Source organism: Dromiciops gliroides, chromosome 6 (assembly GCF_019393635.1).
Source record: "Dromiciops gliroides isolate mDroGli1 chromosome 6, mDroGli1.pri, whole genome shotgun sequence".
Taxonomy (NCBI): Eukaryota; Metazoa; Chordata; class Mammalia; order Microbiotheria; family Microbiotheriidae; genus Dromiciops; species Dromiciops gliroides.
The window spans coordinates 122,685,257-122,709,201 of NC_057866.1; the positions used below are offsets into that span (position 1 = coordinate 122,685,257).

The 23,945-nt window shown below is 40.5% G+C and overlaps 1 protein-coding gene across 3 annotated transcripts; it reads right to left on the reverse strand.

The window, feature by feature from the left end:
* Window positions 1-685: 685 nt before the first annotated feature.
* On the reverse strand, window positions 686-23,497 carry OCIAD2 (OCIA domain containing 2). Of its 3 annotated transcripts, none has more exons than XM_043973322.1 (7): window positions 23,373-23,497; window positions 19,221-19,327; window positions 11,589-11,685; window positions 9,285-9,338; window positions 6,751-6,798; window positions 3,971-4,088; window positions 686-2,080 (listed from the first exon to the last, which is right to left on the reverse strand). In XM_043973322.1, exons 2-7 carry the CDS (start codon window positions 19,281-19,283, stop codon window positions 1,999-2,001), a joined length of 462 nt encoding a protein of 153 aa, XP_043829257.1. In that variant the 5' UTR covers window positions 19,284-19,327; window positions 23,373-23,497; the 3' UTR covers window positions 686-1,998. The 3 variants fall into 3 exon arrangements, with proteins under 3 accessions (XP_043829257.1, XP_043829256.1, XP_043829258.1); XM_043973321.1 differs by having other exon boundaries at window positions 11,589-11,748; XM_043973323.1 differs by lacking the exon at window positions 11,589-11,685 and having other exon boundaries at window positions 23,373-23,408.
* Window positions 23,498-23,945: the final 448 nt, after the last annotated feature.

Sequence of the window (23,945 nt, forward strand, 5' to 3'; positions counted from 1 at the left end):
GGGGGTTAAGTGACTTGCCCAGAGTCACACAGCTAGTAAGTGTCAAGTGTCTGAGGCTGGATTTGAACTCAGGTCCTCCTGAATCCAGGGCCAGTGCTTTATCCACCGCGCCACCTAGCTGCCCCAAGTTAAATTTAAATAACTGGAAAAGATGCTAAATTTCAGTTAGAGGTCAGTAAAGATATAATTTTTCCCCCTGTCCAGTTGCGCAGATCCCCTGAAATCTACCGGGATTCCTTGGGAGTCTACAGCTCCCAGATTAAGAACCTTTATTCTAGAACTAATCATTGTACCAGATTTACTTTAATACCATGGCTATGTAGGAACAGAGGGAAGTTCAAAAATAGAGTTGAATTTGATTGAGAACTATTAACATGTCACATCTCTTTAGCGAGGGACACTTTTTCCAACTGTTTCATCTGCTTGGTGCCCCACATGCCCCATTCCAATTTTAGTCCCATGACTTGGAGGTGCTATTTAACAGTGTTAAATATTTCTGGCACCTGTAGGCTTATTTTCTATGGAGCAGGAGACAAAGTATGCCCAGTTCTACACTGTGTTCTACATGCTGTGCTGTGCCAACAACCCAGAGATAGAGTTGTCAGTTGTCATTGACTCACTGTGCAAGTTATAAATGCCATGTTCTAAATGGCATCCAAGAAGCAAGAAAGAGATTGACTCCGTGTTCTGATTTAGAGAGCTTTATTTACTGAAAAACAGGTTACAGTCTAGAGATGCTTGGGTTGTTTTTTTTTTAACATCTGTTCAACATTTTTTCCTCTGTTCTAAAATACCCTATTAAACAGGTCATTAAAGCTGAATAAAGTTTTTCTGCCTTTGTGGTAAAGGTAGCAAGATGCATTATTACATGAAAAGAGATACTAACACAGATACTAACATGAAAAACTTAACCTTTCATGAGGAATCACAGCCAAGGGATCCTGATCATAAGCTAAAATACCTCCCAGAAGCCAGTTTATTTTGTATGTACTAAGAAGCCAGCAGTGGACACTAAAGATGCATGGAGGAAGGAAATGATTCTTTTAGTATTTTTCCCAGGACCTAAACTACTTTCTTGGAAATAAATGAAATATTTTGCAAATTATTTTTAACTCACTCCATTTAACAGTGCAATGAAATAATAGTTTACTAAGATAGGTGGCTGACTGCTCAAGCACAGGGTAGGGCATGAAGTCGTTAAGTAGGATCCCCAAAAAGAACAAGCATTTTCAAAAGTTCAAGTCAGGAAGGATAGAAGTTACTTATAAAATACTACTCTATTATCTTGCCATAAAATTATCTAAAGAGGCCAGAGTGCAATGTATTCAGACTGTAATTATCAGACAGAGCACACCCATTGGTTTAAATAAAAAATTCAGGCTCTCAAGTTTCAGAAGGTACCTCCTGCCCTTTTCCTTTTACTGCCTTATTATCTACCCCAATACATTCATTTAGGAAATCATAGCCCATGTTCTTCCCCATTTCATCAGAATACATGAGCACTGGAGACAGACAGATGTAACATCAGATGATGTTACTCAAGGAAAGTTTGGGAAGAGCTTATTTCAGTAAATTCTGGCCCAACATGCTTTTGTTTTTGTTTTTTGTTTTTTTGTTTTTTGCAGGGCAATGGGGGTTAAGTGACTTGCCCAGGGTCACACAGCTAGTAAGTGTCAAGTGTTTGAGGCCAGATTTGAACTCAGGTACTCCTGAATCCAGGGCTGGTGCTTATCCACTGCACCACCTAGCCGACCCCCCAACATGCTTTTAAATAGCAGAAAAACCATTAACACTCAGATGAAAAGCTTAAGGTACTTCAGGTAAGAATCTCATTATGTTAAGATGTAATATCATTGTTAAGCGTATAAGACATGAGTGTTGACAAATGCAGAGGAGCATACATTTCATTCCAGTCCGTGTTATGTGAAGGTGCAAAGGAACCATGGGATACATACAAATGCAGGTGCCTGGGAAGGCTTTAAAGGCACAGGTACCAGTTTAAGAAGCAGAGGCCTGTGAACCACTCTTCTGACTCAATTCATGCTTTATTTTGCAGTCTTCGCAGGTGTTAAGGCAGTGCCTAAAATCAAGAATCACAAAGAGAGATGGTTCAAGCTTTCTCTCAGGAGTCTCTGCTTTTGAAACATCATTAAGGGACATGCTCTGGGCTTTCATATTTTTAAGAACTCCTGCTAAAACCAGGAGATATAAGTCATAGATAGATATAGAAACACATACATGTACACATGTATACATATATGTGTGTACCCACATGTATGTGTGTCGAGCTTCCCTAACATACAAAGTAACATTGAGGATGACACATGACATTCTTAATAATGTTATGCCTTATATCAAAAAGTAATGTTACTTATTCAGTAACTAATTATTCTATGAGAATAATGTCAGTTTAAAAACTGAAGTTAATGCAGATATGTGTATGTGTGTACAATGTGTTACTTTCCATATTTGTTTGTAGTCCTTGTGTTTTCTGATCTGTGCCAATGTAGAGCCCCCAACGGCTAGATTTCTGGGCTGTTTCCTGGTCTCTCCACTTCTTCCTCTGCTGCTAACACCCCCTTCTCCAAGGTTACCTTGTATATGCCCACATGTGCACTTTATATATGCCTATATGTATACTTCGCTTAAGTGTCTATTTTGCATATGCTTATACATGAACAAGTCTTATGACAGAATGTAAGCTCCTTAAGAACTCGAGGACTGTTTGCAGAGCAGGTTGTCACGCACCTGTAATCCCTGCTTCGGGGAAGGCTGAGGCTGGTGCATGACATAAGCTCAGGAATGCTGAGCTTGGGTGGGCCACAGCGTATCAGAAGAGAGCAAGGCTAGAAGAGGTCTCTTCAGAAAATGGAGGCTTGGGGTGGATAAAGGACCAGTCCTGGATTCAGGAAGACCTGAGTTCAAATCTGGCCTCAGACACTTGACACTTACTAGCTGTGTGACCTTGAGCAAGTCACTTAACCTTCACTGCCCCATAAAAAAACACAAACAAAATGGATGTAGAAAATGGAGGCTTGACCAATCTAGATTTGGCCAGACCTTTGGTAGGGGGCAAATGGGTTTTGGAAACTGTTTGGGAGGCTGCAAAAGATCAGCAAGTTCTCATTCAATTTCTATTCCATATGCCCAAAGGGCGATAAGCTGTGCATACCCTTTGACCCAGCAATACCACTTCTGGGTCTTTTTCCCAAAGAAATCATGGAGAGGGGAAAGGGACCCACATGTACAAAAATATTTATAGCTGCTCTTTACGTGGTGGCAAGGAATTGGAAGTTGAGGGGGTGCCCATCAATTGGGGAATGGCTGGACAAGTTGTGGTATATGAATACAATGGAATACTATTGTGCTGTAAGAAATGATGAGCAGGAGGAGTTCAGAGAAACCTGGAGGGTCTTAAGTGAGCTGATGATGAGTGAGATGAGCAGAACTAGAAGAACATTATACACAGTATCATCAACACTGAGTGTTGATCTACTGTGATGGACTATATTCTTCTCACCAATGCAATGGTACAGAAGAGTTCCAGGGAACTCATGATAGAAGAGGATCTCCAAATCCAAGAAAAAAAAAGAACTGCGGAGTATAGATGCTGAATGAACCATACTATTTCTTTTATTTTTGGTGCTGTTGTTTTTTTCTATTTTGAGGTTTTTCATCATTGCTCTGATTTTTTCTCTTATAACAGGACTAATGCAGAAATAGGATTAATGTTATGTGTGTGTGTATATATATATATATATAACCTATATCAGATTACCTGCTGTCTAGGGGAGGAGGTAGGGAGGGGAAGGAGCGAGAAAAATCTGAAATTGTAAAGCTTATATAAACAAAAGTTGAGAACTATCTTTACATGTAATGGAAAAAAAATAAAATACTTTATTAACTTAAAAAAAACCCACAAAAGCAATTTCTATTCCAGTATCTTTCCTCAGTGGGATGGACCACTTACCTGTTATGGCCTGGACCAAAACCTGCCCCACGGAGTTCGAATTCTATGGTGTGAAATTTATTCTGGCATGCTCCTATGTATGATACCTTTCCTAAGCCAAAGCCCAAGATACCAGCAACTGTAAAAGCAGGTTATAAAATGTTAGCCTTTGTTAAAAAATTAACAAGATTCAGACTCTTAGCTAATGATTGCTTATGTACTACTCTAAAGCAGAAGCAATTATCGTCTCTTAGAAAACCGATTTACAAATCCTCCAAGAAATTGCTCTCGTTAAAAAAATGTAATATTAACTCCATGTAAAAATGATTTTAACATGCTTTTTTTCAAATTTTGAGTTCCAAATTCTCTACCAACTCCCTCCCAACCACGCCTCAAAAATGCTCTTATTAATAAAGTTTACCTAGGTCTAGACTAGGAGAAATAGGATTTTCTTGAGAGTTTGACTGGTAGGGGAGGTGATGAGGTAGCAGGCCCAGCCACAGTCCTGGGCCAGCTGACCTCTTTGGTCATACGTGGTCTGCACATCACATATTAGCTCATGTGTGGCCTCCACATTATGGGTCAGATAACCATCTTGGGAGAAGGAGGAAGGCCTTTTTCATAGACTAAAGCTTCTGCTCACACTAGCTATAAGGGAGGCACAATAACATAGGGGAAAGGGAACCCACGTCCCAATACAAATGAATAAAAGAAAAACCATTTATTAAGCACTTACTATAAGCCAGACACCATGCTAAGCTTTGGCGATACAAATACTAACAAATAAGATGACCCCTCTCTCAAGTTTATGGAAAGACAGCACACAAAAGGGAGCTGGAGTAGCAAAGTGGGGCAAGGACACTGTGTGGCAGGGAGACCTATTTTTAGGAAAGGCATAGCAAAAGCTCACCCCTCAGAACCCAGAGTCCCAGGGGTCAAAGTCCAAGTTCTAGGGGGAAGAGGAGGAAAGATAGAACACAGTCCTCGTGGTTTGGAAATGTCCCCTCTTTCCCCTGCATTATTTCTACTTCTAATTTTAAATTTGGAACTCAAAATGAAATGTATGAATTTTTGTTAGAGATTGATCACTGTATTCTAGAGTTTAGGATTCATACACAATCTGTAGTAAATGTATGACAATCAGTCCCCATGTTCATGTATGTGACATTCCTAGAGACTATGTTTAGCAGGATTGCTATAAGGTGAAATTCTAACCAGGCAGTTTGGTGCAGTGTACAGAGTTCTGGACCTTGAATTCAAATTCAGCCACAGACTCTTTCTTTCTTTCTTTCTTTCTTTCTTTCTTTCTTTCTTTCTTTCTTTCTTTCTTTCTTTCTTTCTTTCTTTCTTTCTTTCTTTCTTTCTTTCTTTCTTTCTTTCTTTCTTTCTTTCTTTCTTTCTTTCTTTCTTTCTTCCTTCCTTCCTTCCTTCCTTCCTTCCTTCCTTCCTTTCTTTCTTTCTTTCTTTGCAGGGCAATGAGGGTTAAATGACTTGCCCAGGGTCACACAGCTAGTTAAGTGTCAAGCATCTGAGGAGACACTATGTGACCCTAGGCAAGTCACTTATCCTCTGCCAGCTTCAGCTTCTTTATCTGTAAAACAGAGATAATAAAACACCTATCTCCCAAGATTGTGGTGAGGACCAAGTGAGATAACATTTATAAAGTGTTTAGCACAATGCCTAGCACAAAGTAAGCACTACATAAACGTTAGCTATTATTACTATTGGGACAATAAAAGCAACAAGGGGAGAAGTACACATTTTTACTAGACAATGACTGGACATTTTAAATTTTATCCAGACAATAACTAGAAAAACAGGAAGCCCTTGGAACCTGAGGACTCTCTGTGATGTATTTCTGCTTTATTTGGTAGTTGAGGGTTTCTAACTGCTTTCAATGGCTTCCTGCACTCTCTTGTCCAACTAAACTGTCCTTCCTCTGTTACTCACATTTAAGTTCCTTGAGGGCAGGGAATATCTTGCTTGTTTTCATTTGTATCCCCAGAATTTAGCATAGAACTTGGTGTGTGGCATAGGGTAAGTGCTTAATTAATGCTTCAGCCTCATCCCCCTATCTACAATGCATTCCTTCCTCACCTCACAGAATCCCTCACTTCATTCAAGATGAGACAAGCAGCACCTTTTTTTCCCAGTTCCACCAATGTCTGGTGCCCTCTTTCCCAACACTATCCTATTTACCTACAGATACTTATAGATGAACTTGATGTCTCCCCCAATAGAATGTAAAAGTTCCTTTAGATCTGATCAACAAAGTGCAGTAACTCCCTATGATTTCCCACATCAAATATAAAACTCTCTGTTTAGCATTTAAAACCCTTCACAACATGCCCCCTTCCTATCCCTCCAGTCTTGCACTTTACTCCTACACATGCAGCAATCCAGCTCCTCTGGCCTGCTCTCTGTGCCTCACGGAACAACAGTCTATCCCCATGTTTCGGTGCCTTTCTCTATGTCTGGAAGGCTCTCTCTCTTCACCGCCATCTCCCAGCCCCTTCAAGACTCAGCTCAAATCCCACCAACCTTAGGAAGTATTTCCCATTTCTTCCTACTAGGTCAGGAAAAACAGAAGTCAATGCTAAAACGTGAGATGATTAACATTTGCATGTTTTCCCCATTTGAATATGAGCTTCCTGAAGGCAGGGACCCTGTGTTTTTGCCCATCTTTGTATTTTCAGTGCTTAGCACTGTCCTGGCACATAAGATGAGCTTACTAAATGCTTTTTGATGGGATGATCCCCTTCTGAATTTGAATCCTGTTTCTCTTAGCTTTTAAGACTTACGTGCCAGTTTCGGCAATGATCCAAATCTTGGATTCGATGCTAAATAACCTGAGGAACAATAGAATATAGAGTGATAATTTATTTCAGTCTTCAAGTAATTTAAATTCACAAAATCAAGAACATTTGAACATTCATTCCTTATAAAGAATCATTCTGAAACCTTATACACTTCTGTCAAAAACAAAAAACAAACAAACCCAAAAAACAACTTCTATTATGATTCATTGAGATTAATGTATTAATGAAACTACCTCAAAGTCTGTAACTGAAATACCCTGTTTAAATATTAGACCCCAGGCAGAGAATTCAGGACCTTCTAAGGCCAACAAACAAAATCAAATCCAGGGGGCAGCTAGATTGCGCAGTGGTTAAAGTGCTGACCCTGGATTCAGGAGTACCCGAGTTCAAATCCGGCCTCAGACATTTGACATTTACTAGCTGTGTGACCCTGAGCAAGTCACTTAACACCCATTGCCTTGCCAAAATATATATATATATATATATATATATATATATATATATATATATATATATATATATATAAATCAAATCCAGACATATAGATCAAAACCACACACATCCCATTCTGGCACTCAGTTACCCTGACCATTCTGCATTTTCACAACATATTCAGCCAGCCTCCATTTGGAACATAGAGAAGTTCTTAACCTAGGATCCATGGACCCCCAAAGGATCCATGAACAGATTTCAGTGCTTCTATCAACTTGGATGGGAACATTTACATTTTTATTTCAGAATAATTGGTTTCCTCTGGAATGGAATATATTTTATGCATTTTAAAACATTTTTCTGAGAAAGGACACAGGGTGAAGTTTTACCTCAACTGACAAAGAGGCCCATGACACAAAAAAGGTTAAGGGCTTCTGGACAGAGAGCTTGTTTGTGCCATTTGTTGCCTTGAGCCACAGGGCCTCAGAACCACACCGACTTGGCTTCAAATCCTGCCTTTGATGCAGTGTGACCCCGAGCAAGTCACTCAGCAACTCCTGTCTTCTAGACAGCTTTCTAAGACTACCTGTTGTCAACCTGCATCAATAGAGGGAGTTCCCTGTATTAATGAAATCCCAGGTGTAATCCCTATCTGTACCCAGCCTGCATAGTTCAGATTCATTCTTAGTGAGCATTCTGTATCTTAATTTAAACTGTACTTGGGGGGCAGCCAGGTGGCTCAGTGGATAGAGCACCGGCCCTGGAGTCAGGAGTACCTGAGTTCAAATCCAGCCTCAGACACTTAACACTTACTAGCTGTGTGACCCTGGGCAAGTCACTTAACCCCAATTGTCTCACTAAAAAAACAAAAAACAAACAAAAAAACCTGACTGCTTGTAAACTGTACTTGGTACAATGCCTGGGGATACCTGATAAAGGCCTTACAGGACTTAAAGTAGCTTAGTCAACTCTATGGGTTTTACTTGGTCTCTTGTAGACATTATAATATGCTGCCATCATTCCCAATGGGTGTCTTTAAAAATGAAGGAGGACATTTTCTCCTATTGTCGCTGTAGGAGCTAATGGCCCATTTTGAGTAGTGAAATTTAATAAAATGGGTTAAAGCAGAAGTCAGCAACTCTTTTATCCTTAGCTGCCACCTGTGGAGTTAAATGCCTAAGGTGGAGAAGGAAATAAATATCAAGGAAAAAAGAAAATGGAGGAAAATTTGGAGTGGATGGTGAATGGTAGAGAGCAAAGGGCACTTAGCCCAGAGGTAGGCAACATTTGGCACAAATAAAACTTTCACAAATGGAGCTGCAATGTTTAGGAATATCTTCTAATTCAAAGGAGAGTAAATTAGTCAGGGTCACAGACATTTAGAATTTTTTTTCTCTTTTTTTTTTGCAGGGCAATGGGGGTTAAGTGACTTGCCCAGGGTCACACAGCCAGTAAGTGTCAAGTGTCTGAGGCCGGATTTGAACTCAGGAACTCCTGAATCCAGGGTTGGTGCTTTATCCACTGCGCCACCTAGCTGCCCCCTAGAATTTTTTTTAAAGGTGGCCCAAAGTTTATTAGTTTCAGTTGACTACGAAGTAAACCAAGTTATTGAGGCTGCTGGAAAGTCAGAGGTGACTTGGTTAGTAAAAACAACAACAACAAAAAGATTGTTTCTTGTCTCATTTTTTGTGTTGCACACTTAAGCAGTCTGCCTGATCTAAGGGACCATTTGGGAAGGGAAAGGGGAAGAGGAGGCCCTGGGGGGAAATGGACTCTGACCTTTAGTACACACAAAAGTCTACTTAATTAACTAGAAGTGCAGCCTTCGGGGAGGGTGCACTAAATATTCCCAGAGTGGAATATTTAGGATGGAGGATTTAGGATTTAGGATAAAGCAGGGAAAGGGATAGAGCCTGAAACTGTGATTTCACTTGCGGCCTATAAGCAAGGAGGTTAAGTGACTTGCCCAGGGTCAGGGTCATAGTTTGTTTCAGAGAAAGGACTTGGCCATGAAGTCAGCTTTCTATTTACAAAATACCATACTGCCTCTCCAGAATTAAATAACCAAATATTTAAAATCATACCTTTGTGGACAAGTCCTTGGGTAATAAGCATTCCTACCAAGGAGAAAGGGAGAGCTGCCAAAAAAAAAAGATACTTCTGATTAATATTTAAATATTTAAAGTATCTAAACATATTAATTCAATAACATTTTAATAATATTTTATTTAATATTTCAATGTCAATTTTAACAAATTAATCCAATTAATTTAAATTGATTAAATGTATTTACTTAACTTGAAAATTTGAATTTATTAAAATATTTAATAATAATTAAATCATATTTAAAGTCTCTCGAATAAAATTTAAAAGTTTCTCTTCCCAGAAATCTACATTCTGAAGACCTAGCCTAGAAGAAACTAGTAAGAATTGTTTCTGTGTTTGTTCCCTTTTAACATTAATACCACAAAAAGTAACCAACTGCTCCTGTCTGGTTCTCTTTTATCTTTAGTTTACCCAGGCTTAACTGTAACTTCAGGTTGAGGATAAATAGTCCAGAAGTTTCTGGGTCAGGGAGCAGTCCAATTGCTGATAACATGTATTATTCACCCACAATGTACTAGGTGCTATGGCGCACACATATATACACTCAATCAACAAAGTTGGCAGTAATTTTCAATTTTAGGATTTCTGAGATGGGTAATTCTGTCTGGCAAGAAATTCTATTTCTGTTTAAGTGTCAAAGTGACCTCTCACGTACAGCAGAACACAGTGACAAATGCAACTCTTCCTAGGAACCTTGAAAAAAAAAATCCAATAGCAATATGTGTGTGTGTGTGTGTGTTTTTTAATTCAATGCTTATACGGCTTGCTGATAATCAGAAAATGGGTCACACAGAAGTATTAGCCTACTGTTGTTGTTCAGTCGCATCTGACTCTTTGTGACCCCATTTGGCATTTTCTTGGCAAGGATACTAGAGTGGTTTGCCATTTCCTTCTCCAACTAACCTATTAGGACACCATAAATTACTTAAAAAAAAATCAGAATTTCTTGGGGAATGATCAGGTGTCAGCTTCTAGGAGCACAATGAATTGCCATGCTGAAGGAAAATAAAGGGGAACTATGAGACTAATTTCCAGATAGTTGAAGTTGTATGCAGAGGGATCTGAGAGGCAGCAGAGGCATTTCTACAATGGCCGAGCATGTCAAAATTGGCAAGCACCCGGCAAGTCGGGTCAAGTTAACAAGCATTTATTAAGAATTTACTATGTGCTGGGCACCGTGATAAGTACTGGGCAATCAAAGAAAGGCAAAAGCAACATCCCTGACTTCAAGTTGCTTACAAGGAGGAAGGCAGCATGCAAAAAACTATATACCTACAAAATTAGATATAGATATATAGGTAGATAGGTAGGTAGATAGATGATAGATAGATAGATAGATAGATAGATAGATAGATAGATAGATAGATAGATAGATAGATAGATAGATAGATAGATAGATGGATGATAAACTGGATGTGATCTCTGAGGGAAGGCATTAGCATCGCACAAGATAAGGACAGCAGAATGCACTAGTACCAAGTGGAATTGACCATTTTAAAGTCAAGTTCTCTTCAATTCATATCAAATTAGAGCCAAATGGCATTTAATCAGAACTGAGTGGCATCTGGTCCAACATCCTCAAAGTGGCTTAGCAGGAGTATGCCAAACTTCAACTTCAAGGGTTGGCGTAAGGATCAAATGAGATCACATCTATATAAAGCATTGTGCAAAGCTTAGAGTGCTATGTAAATCTATTTTATAAATGAGGAAACAGAGGCTCAAAGAGGTTAAGTGATTTTTGAATGTGTTTATTAGGTTAAAATTTTTGTGTATTAGATTAAAATGAGATATTTAGTCCAATATAAATAAGACTCCATTTTAGAGAAATGCTACCATGGTACAACATCTCTCTAGTAAGCATTCTCCAAAGCTGACCTTATCTGTGAAATAGACTTTACTTGTGAAGCAGGAGCTGGGTACTTTATGCTTTGATGTCCACAGCATTCTGCACAGTATCTTGCTTATTAATAAGCTTTTCTTGAATTGAAAATGTATATGGTGGCACTGAGTAAAGCATATAATAAGTAATGAAAGCATCCTGTTACAGCTGTGGTTCTGTTCCAAAGGAATTTAGATCTTAAATTTTAGACAGCCTTCAAACACTGAAAATCACAGGAGCTCTTTGTAGTTATTGTTTTTTAAATGCAATTTTACTATTAAAAATGGAAAAATATCAAATATTAAGACAATTATCAGGTTATGGTATAATTTTTGGACAACTGTTAGTAACATATCTAATTAACATGGTTTTAAAAAAAGGATTTTAAAACTTCTGGAAATACCTCTCTTCCAGAAACTCTCTTCTTTACACTCACGGATGATCTTTGAGATCTCTCCTCTGTGGATGTGGACCTTTGATTTGGGACAAAACAACAGGCTCTGCAAAGAAAGTTGCGTGGCTTGTTTACTGACATCATCAGGGAAGTATTCCACATGGTTTCTCTGGAGGAGACATTAGGGAATCATTTCATCAAGCTATTTTGGTGCCTGATCCCAGCAGTAACTGGGGAGGGAGTCTCATTTTTACAACACAGCACAAAAGGTGAGAAATGAACATTTGATTTACTGATTTGAAAAGAAAGGAAGAAGCATTTGTTAACTACCTGCTATGTACCAAGCACTTTACAAATATTTTAATTTGATCCTTAACCTCTATGGGAAGTAGGTGTTATGATGATTCCCATTTTACAGTTGAGGAAACTGAGGCAGACAGGATTAACTAACTTGCCTAGGGTAGCACAGCTAGTAAATGTCTGAGGTTGGATTTGAACTCAGTCCTTCCTGACTCCAGGCCCAGTGCTTTTACCCACTGCAACACCTAGCTGTCAGTGAAAAATATTGAGAGTAAAAAACTTCAAGCAACATATTTAAAAATTAACTGGATTTAACCAGAGATGCAAGGATGGATCAACATTAAGGAGGCAATTAACATCATTAATCTTATTAATAGAGAAGCAGCCTGGCTTTGTTGACTTTGAAGCTAGGGAGACTTGAACTTAAGTCTGTCTGTGTGATCCTACACAAGTCACTTAACCTCTCAGTGTCCCAGGCAACTCCCTAAACACTAATTTGCAGAGCAGGTGCTGATCTGCATTGGTACAGGGAGTTTCTTCATTAGGAGTTGTCTATCAATGAAATCATAGGTCCTACAGCATCCTGTCTGAGACCAAGAGCTATCTCCTTTTTGTTGTTGTCGTCATTTAAAATCCTCTCTCTCTTGTTCAATTACTCTCTGCTATTTCCCAATAATCAAGTCATCGAAGTATATGAACAAAACGTTGTCAAAAGAAGAATCACAAATTATTAAAAGCCATATAAAAGATGGCTCCAAATCACTAAGAGAAAATGCAAATCAAAACAGCTCTTGTTTTTCACTCCACACCCAGAAAATTAGCAAAGCTGACATAATTGGAGGCCATGAAAAAGGGTGCCTTTCACTGCTAAGCCTAGGAGAATTCTTTTTAAAAAATATATTTATTTTATTAAATATTTCCCAGTGGTATTTTCCAGTGTAACATTAATTTAAAAAAATTTTGGGTTCCAAATTCTCTTCTTCCCTCTTGATCTTTCCCCACCCCTTGAAAAGGCAAACAATATATCAAATACACATATGAAGTCATCCAAAATATATTTCCATATTATCCATGTTGCAAAAAAAATCCACATACACACAAAACAAGAAAATAAAGCAAGTGAACAAAATACGTTTTAATTTGTACTCAGAGTCATCAGTCAAGTTGTTTCTCTGGAAGTGGATAACATTTTTCATCATGGGTCCTTTGGAATTGTCTTGGATCATTGTATTGATTAGAATAGCCAAGTCTTTCACAGTAAATCATCCTTACAATATTGCTTTTACTGTGTACAGTGTTCTCCTGGTTCTGCTCATTTCATTTTGCATATGACTTTCCAGGTTTTTCTGAAAGCATCCTACTTATCACTTCTCATAGCACAATTATATACCAGAGCTTGTTCAGCCATTCCTCAGTTGATGGAAATCCCTTAATTTTTAATTATTTGACACCAGAAAAAAAAAACCTGCTGTAAATATTTTTGTGCAGTATGTCCTTTTACCTTTATTTTGATCTCTTTGACATATAGTCCTAGTAGTGGCATAGCTGAGTTAAAGGGTATATATAGTTTTATAGTCCTTTGGTCATAGTTGCAAATTGTTCTCCAGAATGGTTGAACCAGTTCATAACTCCACCAATAATGCATTAGTGTTCCAATTTTTTCACATCCCCTCCAGCATTTGTCATTTTCCTTTTATGTCATGTTACCAATCAGACAGGCATGAGATGGTATCTCAGAGTTGTTTTAAATTGCATTTTTCTAATCATTGGTGATTTAGAACATTTCTAATGTGATTATTAAAAGTTTTGATTTCTTTTGAACATGTATCAGCTGGGTACTGGTTCTTATTTTTTATAAATTTGGCTCAGTTCCTTATATAGTTGAGAAATAAAGCCTTTATCAGAGAAACTTGCTATCATTTTCCCCAGTTTTCTGCTTTTCTTCTAATTTTGGTTGCATTATTTTTGTTTGTGCAAAACCTTTTAAATTTAATATAATCAAAATTATCCATTTTACTTCAGGGGGAGAATTCTTTTTTTTTTTTTCTTCAGTGAGGCAACCGAGGTTAAGTGACTTGCCCAGGGTCACACAGCTAGTAAGTGTTAAGTGTCTGAGGCCAGACCTGAACCCAGGCACTCCTGACTCCAGGGCTGGCGCTCTATCCACTGTGCCACCTAGCTGCCCCTAGGGGGAGAATTCTTTTTTTTTGTTTTTTACATAGAAGGTATTTTATTTTTTCTGTTACATGTAAAGATAGTTCTCAACTTTTGTTTATACAAGCTTTACAATTTCAGATTTTTCTCCCTCCCTCCCCTCCCTCCCCCCCTCCCCTAGACAGCAGGTAATCTGATATAGGTTATATCTATATATCTATATACATATACATATAGATATAGATATATATCTATACACACATATATATACACATAATAACATTAATCCTATTTCTGCATTAATCCTGTTATAAGAGAAAAAAAACAGAGCAGTAATGCAAAACCTCAAAATAGAAAAAAAAAACCAACAGCACCCAAAGCAAAAGAAATAGTATGGTTCAATCAGCATCTATACTCCACAGTTCTTTTTTTCTTGGATTTGGAGATCCTCTTCTATCATGAGTTCCCTGGAACTCTTCTGTACCATTGCATTGCTGAGAAGAATATAGTCCATCACAGTAGGTCAACACTCAATGTTGATGATACTGTGTACAATGTTCTTCTGGTTCTGCTCATCTCACTCATCATCAGCTCACGTAAGACCCTCCAGGTTTCTCTGAACTCCTCCTGCTCATTATTTCTTACAGCACAATAATATTCCATTGTATTCATATACCACAACTTGTCCAGCCATTCCCCAATTGATGGGCACCTAGGGGGAGAATTCTTAACCAAATCAGGGATAGCAAAGCTTACTAAAAGATAACAGACCATGTCAATTACACGAAATTTTGAAAACAATTTAAAATCTTTTGAATCAAAAGACAGAAGTGGTTCATATTAAAGGAGCTCTGAGAAGATAGGCATACTAATTGGTGAAACTCTGAACTGTATTGGCCATTCTGAAAAAATGATTTGGAATCATGAGGGGAAAAGTGACTAACATCTCTACCCCTGGATTCAAATTCCACTGCTAGGCATGTTACACTATGGAGGTGAAGGACAGAAATTCCTGTATATAAGTCAAAGTACACAGTGTTCCAAAAGTCTTCAACAGCTTTGCACTACACTAAGATTTGTGTTGCCTTATATTCATAGCCATATTTCTTCTAGTAGCAACAAATTGGAATTACTGTGAGTACCCATTGGTTGGGAAATAACTGAACAAACTGTGGTCTAGTGGAATATTATTGTGCCTTAAGAAATAATAGCTAGATGGCTCAGTGAATAGAGTACTCTGCCTGGAGTCAGGAAGACCTGAGTTCAAATCCGGCCTCAGATGCTTACTAGTTGTGTGACCCTGGACAAGTCACTTAGTTTCTGCCTTAATCCACTGGAGAAGGAAATGGCAAACTACTCCAGTATCTTTACAAGAAATCCCCATGGAAAGTACGGTCCACAGAGTCATGAAGAGTAAGACATGACTAAATGACTGAGAAACAAGAAGCGATAATTGAGATATTCTTGGGAAGGGGATGAAATATTTAGGGAAGCATGGGAAGACTTGTGTGAATTAATACAGCTTGAAATACACAGAACCAGGAAAATAATATGTACAATATAAATGAAAGGAACAATAAAGTGAAACTGTCTTTATAATGAGCAAGCATGGCCCTGAAGAAGAGATGAGTAAATGTATTTCCCTTCTTTCATTATGCAGGTGAGGGGACCAAGACACGTCATTTTTTTATTTAGCACTTTTTCGTTACTAGGAAAAGGTTACTAGATAGGGAAGAAAAGAAGATATATTAGAAAATGATATAAAAACAAGAAATAAATAAAACAAAAATATTGGGGTATTTGTTTTTGTTTGTTTTGGGGTGAGGCAACTGGGGTTAAGTGACTTGCCCAGGGTCACACAGCTAGTAAGTGTCAAGTGTCTGAGGCTGGATTTGAACTCAGGTCTTCCTGACTCCAGGGCCGGTGCTCTATCCACTTCATCACCTAGCTGCCCCTGGGGTATTTATTTGGAATTGAGATATTTATGCACATTTTGGAGGGAGGTCATACGTGTGATTTCATTGCAGTATGATCCACTTGCTTATTATAAGAGAAGGTATAATAAGTAGGGAACTCTGGTGAGGAAATTCCTTCTACTAATGTAGATCGGCAGCTTTTCTGAAACTTGAGTCTTAGAATTGCCTGGGGCACTAAGAGGTTAAGTGACTTGCTTGGGGTTACAAAGCTGGTATGTGTCAGACCCTGGGCATGAACCCAGGTCTTCCTGGCTCAGAGGGTGGCCCTCTCTATTTTCTATTTCTTCTGCCAAAAGTTTTATTGACAATTAGCACTGAGGCTTGTTTTCTGTTACCTTAGAACCTTCTGCCTTAGGTATGCTATGGCTCTGCCAGGGACAGTTGATGAAATCAGTCTTAAAGCATACAGGAAAAGGGTAAGTCCTGAGTACAACCCAGTTGGACATCAGAAACTCGGTAGGCAAGTGGGCTGAAGCAATACCGACTCTCCAAGAAGGAAGACAGCTTGCTTCAGGAGCCCCAAGGCTTTAGAGTTATAGAAATATGTTTAATTAAGTTGTTTGGGAGGATAAGAGCTAATAATAATTATAATGTATGGTGATGAGAACCTCTTCCCCCACCCTCAGGGATTCAAATGGTAATCGATGTGATTCTTATGCTATATCCAGTGAGAAATAAATTCTAGCTGGCAGATTCCATTGCAAATTTGGTTACAGTTCATAAGATGTATTTTATGTAGCATGTTTAAGGTGGTGATGTAGCTTTAGTGTGAAAAGAAGCACAGCAAGTTGTATTGGGGCTTGTTGGTCTGAAGAAAAGCAAATGTCACACTTGCTTGAAGGCAAGAGCCAGGTAAATTGGAATAAATGATCATTATCTGCATGCTGGGGTGTGCTGGAGCCAGCTTGAACCAGCTCAGAGCCTAATTGTTAAATTATCAGTATGATAATTATGTCTTGGAAACCAGCAAATGCTAAACATGAGGGCTTGGTTTGTTGTTTTGTTATTTTCTAGACTTAAGTGATGGAGAAAGTATTAAAAATGCAGAATAATTAAAAAGGGGCAGCTAGGTGGCACAGCAGATGGAATACCAGTACTGGAGCCAGGAGGACCTGAGTTTGAATCTAGCCTCAGACACTTAACTAGTTGTATGACAAGTCACTTAACCCTGATTAGCTCCCCCCAAAAAGTGGGTAGGGAGTAAAAATGGGCTTTTGGGAGGGGCAGTTGTTAAACATTTAACAGCACAACCTTGCTGGCTCGCCATGCTCCTCAGGGATCACAGTAAAGATAAGAGTAGCTGCTCAGGAAAAGAAGGAAGATCTATAGGATGGGATAACTGCCCATATCATATAACTTCAGTACCAGGAGTCAAGTGTGACCCCTAAAGAAAAAGCCCTTCTAGAGAATCCTTAGTTTGAGGGTGGGGAGAATTACTACTGCTATACAGATCAAAGGGCTTTGTTTGGAGGGAATTATGGGTCTAGCCACAGGCAGGTCTTTTCTTGGAGAATGTCTTTCCTATCCTGCTTTGGAGTCCGGAAGACCTGAGGTTAAGTCCAAGCTCTGATAAATACTCTGTGACCACCAGAAAAGTCACTTAACTTTAGTACCCCAAGCAAATAAGATGTCACATCAGAGTAGTTCTTACCTGCCCCTGTGGCGGGAGTTTCCTTAATGGAAGTTGTTCCATACTGATAAAAAGTCACAGCATCAGCAGATGGCACTGGGGATAAGAGACTGGTTCCTAGCCCTAATTAGTGTCTGTTCCAAGAGGTCTGATAGAAAGGTAGATAACCCTGTCGCTATTTCCTCCTCTGGGCTAGTCTCCCAACTTTGTTAAATTCACTCTCCTTCCCCTCGGATTTCCCCTCATTCAAATGATTCCAATCAGACTGAATGGTGAAGTTGACAGGTTTAGATCGGGGAGAGATTGATCAACAAACTAGCATTTATCAAGTTCCTATTATGAGACATGCACAGGGATATGAAGATAAAAATGAAGTGGCCCCTGCTCTCAGATGAGGTCCACTCTACCTGGGCTCAACTTTAGAGGCCCATGTGTATCTCAAACTGGCACTTTCATCTACCCCAAAGGCTTCTCTTCCTTTCTCAATGCCCCCGCTGTTGGATCATTTGGCTCCAAGGCTAGACATGAAGCCAGAAGAGGTGGAGTAGCTGCAGAGGGAGGAGCAAGATGGGTTTTGAGCTCAGATTCTGTAGGCTCCTCCACAAAAACCACTAATCCCTCCCTGAGCATGGTATCGAGGTGGAGTCACAAGCCCGCTCTTGCTGCTGCATGCAACAAGAAGAGGGGAGCTTCCTGCAGGGGCCAGAGATTAGCAAGAATGCTGCCATTCGGATTAATGTCCTTGCAAATTCTCCTGGGAGGATTGCAAGGACTCCTTTTCTTTCTAACCATTAATGCTTTATAGTTCTCAGTTTCACAGTGGCAGCTATCTACTTTAGCATTCTCACATTCTTAGTTCCACATGTGAATTGATTGGCCTCTTGCCTGGAACTGCCTCTCAACTTCCCTCCTCTAAGACTTTGTCCCTTACAGTCTTAAATTTCACCTAAACCTTTTCAGAAAGAGAAGAAGTCGACGCCTTGAATATGAACTTCATATTAACCTTTGCCTAGTTATCTCCCTGAGCTATTAGCCTGGCTCCATGAGAGGTCAGGTCCTGGGTCTTATCTAAACTGTGTTTGAGGTGCTGCCTGTGTTAATACTTGTTCTGGGCCAGATGGCTTGCATATTTCCCTGAAGGAAGACCCTGCTATCCTAACCTTCCAAAAGGAAATAGAAGTATCATTAATTGACCGATGATAAGTGTTGTTCTCCCCACCCCTCCTGTGAAATCAGATCTCTGAAAACAAGGACTATTTCATTTTTAATTCGAATTCTCAGGGCTGAGTACACAGTAGGCATTTAATAAAAAATAAGCTTAGATAGACAATAACAGCCAATCTTCACATCTGGCTTGAATAAAAACAAACCAGAGTAAATAAAAAATGAATTTCAAACACTAAAAAAAATTTTTTAAAAAGAGGATTCCTTCTGAAGTCTCTCCTTTTAAATTCTTCTTGTACTAATTTTAAAAAGGTGCCAGATCTACAAGCAAAAAGAAGCATAGAACTTCGTAAGCTGTCTCTGACTGAAGTCCTCCATTTAGATGTCGTAGTGTAACTTCCAGAGTAAAAGCCTTACCTGTTTGTCTGGTGGTAAGTGTGGAGTTTTAGCATGGTGTTCATGAGGAGGTGCTGAACTCATGGTGGTGACGTTCTGGCTTGTGTCTAGGCTCTTCTCTTATTTGGCTGCATAAGAAAGCGCAAAAGAATCACTTATCCCTGGGTCGGTGTTTACTTAAACATCTCATTGGGCAATCATTCACAACATTTTTCTCAAAAGAATTTGATACCAATTTTTAAAATAATTAACTTCTTAATGGAAAACTGCCAGCACTGGAGAATATAGGGAACTGCCACAACACTTATCAGCTCTCCATATAGTATATTCATATACCAATATATTGCTGTTGATTTCATTGAATGATGGCTTTAGAGCTAGAAGGAACCGTAGAGGTCATCTAGTCCAACCCTTAAATATTGCAGATGAGGAAATAGAGACCCAAGCAGTGCTGACCTCCAGTCTTGCATTTCCAATTGCCTATAGGACATCTGAAACTAGATGTCCCATAGATGTGTCCAAAATTGAGCTTGAGATCTTCTTCCTCATCCCCTCTCCACCAAATCCTTCCTTCTTCCTAACTTGCCTATTACTATTGAAGGTTCATTGTTGTTTATCCTTCGTACTCAAAGAGGACCATGACATCAGGGTGATGTCTTGACTTTCAGTGAATTGGATTTAAGTGAGGGAGGGCTCTGCAAGGTCATCCTCATTCTCTCCTCCAGAGCCATCTGGGTCCAGTGGTAAGATATACAAGATGGGCCCGGATGTTTAAGGCAATTGGAGTTAAGTGACTTGCCCAGGGTCACACAACTAGTAAATGTCTGAGGTGAGATATGAACTCAAGTCCTTTTGACTCCAGGGCCAGTGCTCTACCCACTGTGCCACCTAGCTACCTCAATTGAGGTAGCAACATTCCAATTGAGGAGCCAAACATCCTCTCAGTCACCTAGGCTCCATCCTCATTGTCATCTTTGATTTCTCACTCTCTCTCAGCCTCCCCTATCCAATATGTTGCCAAGGCCTGTCGATTTTGCTGTTGTAACATTTCTCTATTATGCCCCCTTCTCCCCTCTGACACTGCCACTGCCTTGGTATGGGCCCTCATCACTTCATGGCCTGGACTCCTGAAACAGTTTGCTGGATGGTCTCCCTGCCACAGTCCATCTTCCACTTAGTTGTCAAAGTGATCTTCCTAAATCATAGGCCAGAACACGTCACGTCCCTACTCTATACATTCCAGTGGCTCCCTATCATTTTAGGAATCAAATATAAAATCCTCTAGCTTTCAAAGCCCTTCATAACCTGAGCCCTACCTTTTCAGTCTTCTTCTACCTCATCCCTCAACATCACACTGAAATCTAGAGACAACGGTCTTCTTACTATGCCTGGAACAAGATACTTCCATCTCCCAACTCTGACATTTTCACTGTCTTCCCCAGGCCTAGAATGCCCTCCCTGCCTCCTGGCTTCCCTGGATTTCTTCAAGTGCCAGGTAAAATCCCAATTTTCATGGGAAAGTTTTCCCATTCCACTCCAATTAATTCTGTTAATTATGTATAATTTATCTTTTATATATATAGAGAGAGAGAGAGAGAAAGAGAGACAGAGACAGAGACAGAGAGACAATGACAGAGAGAGACAGAGAAAGAGAAAGAATTCATTTGTAAATGGTCATTTGCATGTTCTATCCCCCATTAGACTGTGATTTCACTGAGACAGGAACTGTCTTTTGTCTTTCTTTGCTTCCCTGGTACTTAGCACAGTGCCTGGCACATAGTAGGTGCTTAATAAATGTTTATTGATTTACTGAAAAAGGTAAGACAGGTAGTTGATAAGTAACAGAACCATGGTCCTTTCCTCTATTCAAACCTAACACCTCTGACCCCAAATTCAAGTTTCTTTCCACAGTATCACAGTGCCTTAAAGAAGGGTTTAAGCTAGAGTTAGGGCTCTGGAAAAAAGGTGGGAAGATCTGTTAAGAGGCTGTTGCACTAGTCTAGGCAGTAGTCATGGGGACCCTGATACTAGAGTGGTAGTGGTGGAAGAAGAGAAGGAATAAATTTAGAGGTACTGACCATGGGACAATTGACAGAATTTGGTAAATGAATGGAAAGTCCCTGATGTCAGGGACTTTCCTTTTTGTCTTTGTTTCTCCAGAACCCAAATCATAAAAAAAAAAAAAATCTGTGACTTCATCTTTATAGGAAGTTGTCACTGAGTAACTTCTATCAATGCAGACAGGCTATAATTTGTATTATTAGAAAGTTGCCTGGGGGAGGGAAGGAAGAATGCCCATGGTCCCAAGGGCAGGTAGGTGGTGCAGTGGTTGGAGCACCAGGCCCAGAGTCAGGAAGACTTGAGTTCAAATCCAGCCTCAGACACTTGGCTTTGTGACCTGGGTCAAGTCACTTAACCCCTATTTGCCTTGGGTCCTCCTCTATAAAATAAGCTGGAGAAGGAAATGGCAAATCAATCAGTCAGTCAGAATAGGCTATGTATTTCTTTTGATTTTGTTGTTTTTATGTTTAAAAGAAGCCCTTTAGGAATATCAAGTTTGCATTCAGATCTCTCTCTGTCTTTCTCTGTGTCTCTGTTTCTCTGTCTCTGTCTCTGTCTCTCCATTGCAAATGTAAAAAAAAAGTATTAACTAGCAACTGTGCCCCCGTGTTTTTTTTTTTTTAGGTACCACAATATGATTAAAGTAACTTCTGGGTGAAGTTGATTCCCCATCTTCATTTCATGGGATCAGAGTGGTGACAATATCTTCAAATATCTCTATAAGATTCCAGTCTTGGATATTAGGGCAGCTACTGGTCATCGGAGTCAGCCAGGAATGAAAAACAACAACAAAAAGATGGTGCAGTGGATAGAGTGCTGGGCCTGGAGTCAGGGAGACATGAGTTCAGATTTGGTCTCAAACGTTTACTATCTGTGTCACCCTGGGCAAGTCACTTAACCCTCTTTGCCTCGAGTTTCCTCATCTGTAAAATAAGCTGCAGAAGGATATGGCAAACCACTCCAGTATCTCTACCAAGAAAACCCCAAATGTGGTCATAAAAAGTCAGATAGTTCGACAACTTAGTTATTAACTAAGATTGGACTCAGGACAGATATCAAACTGTAAATGGAATATCAAGTGATCTAGGGGTCATAGCTGCGACATGCTGCGAATTCTTCTGGACAGACAGCACCTAATTACTCCAGCGATGGCAGGTTTAGTAACAAGGTCTCCTCGTATTATCCCAAGGTTCTTAACTATAGCCATAATCCTGCTCTCCTCCTCTGAAAAGCGAAGATTCCTGAAGGGAGCTAAAACTAAGCCTTTTCCGATTATCTTCAAATTTCTCTTTAAATTAAACCATTATTAAGTAATCAAACCATTCATTAATAGTATTCTCAGACTGCCAGAAGATACATGCCACTGTACTTTCTAATACTCATGTACTGTTTGCTGCCCTAAGGTGGGGTAAAGGGAAGGGCTTACAAGACTTTACTGACCCAGGGAGAAAGTCCAGCCTGGTATATTGGATACTAGGAACTGGATTTGGAGCCAGGAAAAATTGGTTTCAAATCCTACCTCAGACATTTACCAGCTAAGCGACTTAACCTGTCTCAGTTTCCTCATCTGTAAAACGAGAGGTTTGTACTAGATGGCCTGCAAGGTCCCTTCTAGTTCTTAATATATAAGATCCTATGATCTCCACGGGCTCCCTGCTTTAGGTTGATAGCAAAGGTCGCGCCCTCACAGGGCAGGCGCTGCCAAGCGCAAAGCCTTTTCTGCCGTCTGCCGTAGGATCCTCCATCGAAGGCCAAAGCACGAACGGAACCAAGTTGCTTCATTTCCCGCCTGACGCAGAAAGACTGGGATGCATCCCTTCCGCAGCGCAACACCCCCGCTTCTACCTGCCCAGCCCGGCCCGGGTCCGAGCGCGCTCAGAGGGTCTGGGGGACCAGCCCACTGCCCCAGCTCCTACCTGTCTGCCCCGCCCCCCCACCAAGCGGCACCAAAGGCACCTTCCCCAGGGTTGGTTCTGGCAGCATAGACGGGGATGCCATGGGACAGCAGGGTGGGCAAAGGATCCCCAAACGCCCGCCCTCCTGGGAAGTTCCCCGACGCAGACTGAGGGAAAGATGGGAAGGTGGGTAGCTGCTCTGCTCGACTCAGCTCACCTTTAGGAAGTAGGTCGCCTCCACCTTCTAATTCCCCTTGGCGGAACCGTAGCTCTCTGCAGTTCTCAAGCTAAACAAGAAGCGCCCCCCCCACCCCCCCTCCCACCCCAGCAGCTACGGCCCGCCCCCTGCGCGCTCCCCAACCCTCGCTCGGGAGGAGGGCGAGGGCGGGGACAAGAGCTCGGCTGCCCAGTGGACCGCTGAGCAGGTATGGGCGCTAGAACCTTAAAGGAAACCCGGCGAACGCTCTGTGCTGTGCCTGGGAGATGCTGAACCGAAGGCCGACACCGCAACGCTAGGCCATGGGCGCCTGGGAGCCGAGGGGAGGAGTGGGGGTGGCCATGGCTGGGGGGGGGGGCGCAGGGGGAGACAACCCTGCTGGGAGGAAGGGTCTGGACCCCAGCTTGGGTAGCTGACTACAGAGTGAAGGTGGGGCGCATTGAGGTAACATCCTGTTCATGGTACCGACCGGCCTCGAGAGAACCAACTCCATTTGCTGGCCTCCGGGCGGGGGAGAATGGCAGCGTGAGTCACGGAATTTTGTGAATCATCCAATCCCTCTGCGCAGAATAA